The sequence below is a fragment of the Cariama cristata genome, unplaced genomic scaffold (assembly GCF_000690535.1).
Source record: "Cariama cristata isolate BGI_N322 unplaced genomic scaffold, ASM69053v1 scaffold32513, whole genome shotgun sequence".
In the NCBI taxonomy this organism is placed as follows: Eukaryota; Metazoa; Chordata; class Aves; order Cariamiformes; family Cariamidae; genus Cariama; species Cariama cristata.
The window spans coordinates 39,085-46,541 of NW_009609580.1; the positions used below are offsets into that span (position 1 = coordinate 39,085).

Consider the following 7,457-nt stretch of genomic DNA (forward strand, 5'->3'; position numbering starts at 1 on the left):
TCCTTCGAGGCCTTCAGACAGATACTCCAGATCCTAAAGTATGAAAAAAAAGTGGTAAGTGGTATGTTCATGCAACTTTTACTGTTCATCATGCTATTCCGATGTACAGAAGTTGAATTTCAGCAGAAAACACAATTAGTTCAGGTTGCATTTTAAGTAGAGGTAAGTATTTAACGTAGAGATTCGATCAAAACACTTTCCAGAAATAACTGCCATGATTCAGTTCTTCTATAACTGAATAATACAGTTCACTCATTTAAAAATTACATGTGAGTAACATAGTAATACTGGGAGCAGGTCAGTATTTGAAATTCATTGTAGAAAAAGAAATATAGGAACAAATATTCAGCGATCAGAGCGACCTTGTAACATCTATATTTATAGATAGTGGACTGCTTTTAACAAAGAATTACTAGTAATTCTAGGAGCCCCATTTTGATAAAGCAAAATTGGAATCAAAAAACATTAAGTTTTAAAGATCAAGTAGAAAAAACTCCTTTGACAGCTCTTAGGTAGTTCCAATACTAACTGTTGTTATATTTTGAAATAACGGAGGTATTATAAGTATTTTTTTAAAAATTAATTAAAACTAGGCATATTTTACAAAGCAGTTAATGTTGAGAACAATTTCTAGAACTTCGTAAAATGTTCACATTTCAGCATCTATTAACCAGCTGTGTTCTAAAAAATGCCATGATGCAAAAGCTAATATTTGGAGAGAATAGAGATTTAAGGAAAGAACCGGCCATAAGGGTCAATTTTTGCTGACAAAGACAGGACAGTTTAGCTTCCTAAACTGGGGAAACATCAGGGGGTTGGGGGACGATGAAGCACATGAAATATCTGTAGCCAAAAGCTTAGGCAGCTTATGTTCCTGCCAAAAAAATAAACCTTGAGACTTAAGGTCAACTTACATGCAAACAGCACAGCACTAAAACAAAAACGAACAAACAAAACCCAAAGCCAAACCACCCCTACTTCCCCACTACAAACACACATGCATGTTTGTATTTCAAACAATTTAGTCACACATGCTATACAGTTAGTGATAGCATTGTAAGTAACCTATCAGGAGTACAGTGAGGTTAAGCAGAAAACGATGATAACATGGCAAACAAATGGACAAGAGGGGAGAAAAATAATGGGGAAGATTTAACTAATCAAATCAGAGGGAAAAATTGGATGTCTATGAGGTTAACAAATACTGCACAAGAGCAATTGTGAGTGTAATGCAAACACTGAAGGATGCATACTGTTCTGAAAAGAAAAATGGATTGTGTTTATAGAGGATCTATGTCCCTCATGTTACTAAAGTCTTAATGAGAATTGTACTATTTAGGAAGATTTTAACTTGAAGCATGTATACTTGAAGTATGTTAGCAGCATGTGTTCTTTGCTGATAGTGCCCAAACATCCTAGAACATGAAAGCTGGAATTCCTGCATCAGCTACTTACTGACCAAGTGGTGCTTTGGACACTTTTGGCAAGTAGTAAGAACATGACAAAGGGCACATTGTAAAACCAAAAAACACCACAAACAAAAAGCCCTCAAGAACCACAAAAACCACCACATGCCTCAGGACTGGATTGAAAGGTCATGAGATGATTCTATTCAAATTAACAGAATAACAAAATAACTTATTAATGCAACAGAAATACAATTAGGTATTTAGAACGGTTCTTCACAATACAATCTGCAGAATTTTTTTGGATAAGCAGTTCTTAAAATGCATTGCTTTTCATCTGAAGTGCCCTACATATAATTTGTTACAAGCCACCGAAGGAGGTATATACTGCTTTTTATTTTACAGGTAGGAAAAAGAGAGGCCAAGAGATAAAGCTAGTTTGTTTGAGGCCACACAGTTACTGAGCTTTACTGAGGTCTAATTCTTTGAGGGGTGAGAATATTAAGCCTCTTCCTGTCTATGGCACTACTTATGTAAGTTGCAAAAGCATTTTAAACAGGATCATTAAAGAAAGCCTACTGTTTCATAATCCAGCCTGCAGCAGGAAAAGAACTAGACAAGATGTCAACCAAAGCTTACTTGATCAACAATGGAAAGATGTCGAGCTTCTTCTAATTTTGTATGTAGAATGGGGTTTGGGTGTATAGCTTCAGGAGATAAATACGGCCTGTATCCAGACAGCAGGTAAGAAAGACAAATTCCCGAAGGTCCATTTCCTATTAAAGAAAGAAGTTACTGCTTTAGTAAAAACATCAATAATCTCAAGTTTGTAAGTCACTAAATAACCAGCAACAAAATCGTACTAAAGTAGTATACTGCAATACTGTCCTGACTCAAAGCAGCTCATAAACTTCACAGTAAAATAAAGCCTACGATAGGAACTTCCTCCAAATAAAACTGAGGAAAATCTTTTTCAGATAACAAGAAGTGTATGTATGACTGTTTACACCATGAAACAAAATGCATATAAAGGAGTTTCATAATTTAGTATGTCATATTCACTACTCTTGTGTGAAAATCGTCTGATGGATAAGATCTGATCTGCCTGTCAATCACAGTGATACCTGACTATTATTGCCATCTTACAACTTTGCGTTCCCATTTACATTGGGTACTGTAAAACACAGAACAGAAAGACGATCCAGAGCATATGCTCTTCAGGTGTGCCCATAAAGTAAAAGGAAGAAAGAGACAAGTAGAAAGCTGAAGACTGCAAGTCAGATGAGAAGTTACAGACACAGCACAGCAGCAATGTAATAGCTGAGCGAAGACAGATACAGCAGATAAGTGGTAAAGTGCAAGAAACTGATGTAAGACAACATTCATCGTTCAGCAACAATATCAAGTCAAACATCTTTCTATACCCTTTTTGTAGCGTTTTATAATCCATATATGTGCATTATTGCAATTTTAATAGACTAACTTATTTTCAAAATGTTATTAAAGATGCAAAATAAATGGGACCAAAACATTACCACAAAGTAATTACTTCTGTTCATTTGACTAGTATTAAACAAAGCAGGGGACCATATTTATAACATGCAAAAGCAGAAGTGTATGTTCATGTTGCAAAGTCAGATATAGAAAGCTAGGGCAAGCTGAAGTCAGAAAAGTATCTGCTATGATACAGAATTTAAACGTGTGACCACGTACTGTTATTTCTACAGCTCCTCTTTCTCATTAACTGAATGAAAAGCACAGTGTTCTCCTAATGAGGCACTATTCAGTATTTTGTCTTTGTTTTCCGTCTAGAGTGGCACACGTGGTATTCACCACATGCTATTCAAATGCTGGGCTAAAGATAAAGTTACTAATTTATTCATGGTTTTTTTATAGCACTCATTGTTAAGATGTTAGCTCTTACTTCCTACCATTTCAACTCTTGATCTCAAAAAGTTCACCCACCATTTCCTTTTCCCCATCACCTTTGCACACGCTATTTCCATCACTAGTTAACAATCCCACTTCTCCAATGCTCGTCTCTTCTCCCTTTTCTGATTTCCCATTCCCTAAACCTCCCATCAGTTTGCTGAGACTCTGTTCATTCCCAGTCTCTTCATACATCAGATCAATTTTTCCTCCTCCACGAGGGTACACTCACCACTCTGATCCCCAATGGCAATATATCCCATACTTTATTACAATGCTGTGCGCACAGACCAGTCACGGCCATGGTCTACAAGAAAATCACGTAGGCTCACTACAGATGAGTTCTTCAAAGGCCGAGACTGCTAAATTATAAAAACCCTTCAATAAGCATGTTTTCTCCAAAGGCCTAGAACCCAAATAAGTACATGAGACTGCACAATGGCTCCTACCAAACAATCTAGTTTTTGCACCCAAATATGGAGACAAAAATAAAGGCATTAGAGTGCCTGTGTACTGTAAGGACCATAAAGGACTGGAAAAAGACTGTCTAGAAAAGCTGTGGATTTCCATCATTGGGATCTTCAAGACAGTTAAATCAAAAGTCTGTCATAAAAGGTTTAAATATTGGTAATCCTGCCTATATTATTTCCCAAACCACTTCAATTCCTATTTTGCCATTTACAAAAAAAAGACCGTAAAGAATCTTTCAGACAGTGAAAACACTCTTCCTTACTCTCACACTCTTCTACCCTCCTACAAACAAATCGGCATGAGATAGCTGGGTGTGCTTCAGTCCAAGAATTTAAAGCTTAAAACAGACGCAAACCCCTCCTGTCACCCACTTTTACTGAGGATGGGATTATGTTAAGGTGAATTACTGTCACTGAGCTCCCTAGCAACTCCCTGGGACCATCCAGAGAGCCGATCCAAACCCAGTTCCTATTCTTTGAGCAGAACGAGTCCAAGGGAAAGAAATTCCCTTGTGGCTATGCTCTCAAGAACACACAAGATGAAGGTTCAGCTGCAAGGTCTGCAATTAGACTTGCTACGATTTTCTAAGAAAACCCTTGAGGGCAAAAAAACCCACACATCTTTTTGAAATGAGAAATTTATACCTGAGGAGTTTGCTCTTTATTTGCACACAATGCCTCCAATAAGGGCTCTGATCGTAACTGAGAGATATTACTATTGTACAAACTTTCAATAGACAATCAATATACCCCAAAACCCCATGGCCCTGTTCATTTAAGGAGCAGTTAATATTTTGTTTGAATAGCAGCAGAAGCTTCTGCTGATCAAGAGTAAACTACAGTACAATCATCTTTACATTATGTGTCTACATTTAAAGCAAATAATCGACTTCAAACATTGTAACAGCCCTGTCATTTGGATGAAAATTTGAATCACTGTGTTTACACAGCAATGATCAAAACTAGCGCAGAAGATGAAAGTGTTTAGCACAGGACACCCTCTAAACTTAGAGCTCCAGCATGAAAATCTTCAATCCTAACTCATTCAAATGGAATGCACCCGTTTCTTCCCAATTTTTTGAAGACAGGTACAGTACAGAAGTTACTTAGTATTACCACGGTAGCTTAGTACTCTATGTAGAACTGCACTACAACAAGCAGCACAAGCTTAGAATCAAACCTTAAATTGGGCATCACACAGGGGAGAAAGGCAATAGTGAAGTTAAAGAAAGGGGAATATAAGTTATTGCTCCATCATTAAGTCAACTGCCTACACCTGTGCCATCTTTTTCTTTCCAATTAATAAAATAGTGCAATGAGAAGATGGTGGCACTAGGAAGCTAAAAGCATGTTTAACTCCAGCTACACGGAAATCGCATGGAGAAGATTAAATCAGTAGACTCTCGTGTGCGTGTGAGCACATATTTGGGGGGAGATGACAACCATTTTTTTATTTTTCTACTACATTATTAAATCATTTTAGATCCCTTAAAAGGGATCCCCATCTGCCAATGCGGAAAATCAGCTTGTGAAGTGTCTCAAAGGTATGTGTGAAAAAGCATTTGGGCAACGTATTTGTTTTTCAAGGAAAAATAGTCACGGCAGCTGTGTTTGGTGTCAGTGTGTAGAAAGGCGGTCTAGACAAAATAAGTCTTGAGCACAGGTATTTGCATAATGCATATTTGCAAAACTAAACAGTGAAAACTGAGTCATTAACCATATGGCAAACCTATACTAAGGTTGACAAAATGCCAGGAAACTGTTGCTCTTCAACTATTACGCAGAACTCGGCAAGTGATTCACGTCTGTCACATCCACGTAAGTCTATTACATGAGCACTATTTTAAGCTATCATGCAGAGAGCTTTGAGAACAGGCACTGTACAAACACCAATCTTTCAAAGTTGTGGAGACTTACTGGGAGCATATTACGTTGAAACATCATTGTCTGGAATCTCTGCTTGTTTGCAGGTACAGTTAAAGCTGGTGGTTTGCTGTAGTCCCAACAGCTTTGGACTAGATTACTGAAAACCTCCTTTACTCCAGATCTTTTCTTTATCCCCTCATCAAGTCATGGCAGTAAAGAGCTGGTGACCAGCTGTTGCTGAAAAACCTTGGCCCAATACAAATCATCCTGGCACTCTCAATTAAGCTGTGTACCTAAGGAGCCTGCTCCCTTCTGTAAGATTCTACAAGCACAAGCCTTTAACTATTTAATCAAGACTAAAATTTATTGTTTTAAACTGGTTGAATTGGCTTGGATTGGTTTTGGAAAAGATGGAACAATATTCAGATGTTAGTGATGGATGCAAAAAAAAAAAAAACAAAACCACAACAACCAAACCCAAACAAATTGCAAAAGGCAATTAATGAGAGAAGTTAGCACCTAACCAACATACAGCACACATTTTACATTATGTTTTTCGCTGCCCCATCTAACCCCACAAATTTCCACTGCTGTACCATCAACAACCTCTACGCAACCTGAAGTAGACACTATCACATTAATCAAGCCCAATTATGATCAACACTAAAATAAAAACAGTTCTTCTGCTAAGACTCACATACCTGCTGCCAAATAATGCGACTCACTTTGTCAACGCACAATTTGAATTCAAATATACTCCAAAAGCAAATCCCTTAACATAGTTTTATGGTACTGTAGTTAATCATAACAACTATATTACTCTAATAAACATCTTCATTGTAAGGATGCTAAGCATTAATTATTTAATGATAAATGACTTCATGCAGCAGGCCTATAAAGGCAATGGCAGTGACACAGAACCTTAAAAAAAGTGAAAAAACTCACCTATTATTACTACAGGCAGAGTAAGGAGGGAGTCCCCAGGCAGAACAGTTTCTTCAATTAAAGGCATTCTTTTAATCTTCCTCCCAAGGGTGTCACCAAAATACTGGACGAAGGAATTCAAAAGCTGTCCTTCGGTTTCAGGGCCGCTGTAACTTCTAATTAAGAAGGACAGATGGGAGAAAACTAAAATGAAATAGCTGAACTGTCATCAGAACAGTCTCTTCAAAAATAAAGCTGCTTTTGATGCTTGCAGAGCTAGGGAATTGGCAAAACCGAGACCAAACCAGATATACTTCATCCAATCTACAAAATTTTGCTCCTCAGCAACAGCTTTTCTAACAGAAGACTTTTTTTTAAAAAGTCCGCTTTCTCCTAGAAAGTCTACAGAAGGATAACAAAAAGGCACAGATGGCTTGGCAGAGATGCAGATTTCTAATTTCAGTTTATATAAGGCCAAAGTATAACCAACAAGCATTATTTTGATTCCCCCACACAGAAGAACTCATTCCTCATTATCCTTATCAAAAGAGGAGAGATACACACAGCCTAGCCAATTAACAACATTAAGGCCAGCCAAAGGCTGAAGGAGCAGAGAAGGTACAACAGCAGCCGTTCGCATCCCTTCCTACCTGCTGAGCAGCACAGAGGACTTCACCTCAACAAATTTCTGTTTATGTAGAAATAAGCCTGGCTAAGGCTGGCAGTGGTGTGAAGATGGAGAAAAGCATGATCCCTGTAAGCCCTAGACACAGCCCATTTTACCACTGTTAAAAGAAAACTTTTTATAAAAGGAATTGCCGTGCAGTCAGGTCAGCTACTGCGCAGCTGGCTGCTTTCACCC

At 37.8% G+C, this 7,457-nt stretch overlaps 1 protein-coding gene across 1 annotated transcript in view; it reads right to left on the reverse strand.

The window, feature by feature from the left end:
* OSGIN2 (oxidative stress induced growth inhibitor family member 2) overlaps positions 1–6,767 on the reverse strand; it is an 11,235-nt gene extending 4,468 nt beyond the window's left edge. Inside the window, 3 exon segments of the mRNA XM_009697583.1 lie at positions 1–33; positions 2,046–2,182; positions 6,617–6,767. The exon segment at positions 1–33 is cut by the window's left edge and continues 3 nt beyond it. Of these exon segments, the coding sequence (XP_009695885.1) occupies positions 1–33; positions 2,046–2,182; positions 6,617–6,683 (237 nt within the window). The 5' untranslated portion in view covers positions 6,684–6,767.
* Between the last annotated feature and the right edge of the window lie 690 nt (positions 6,768–7,457).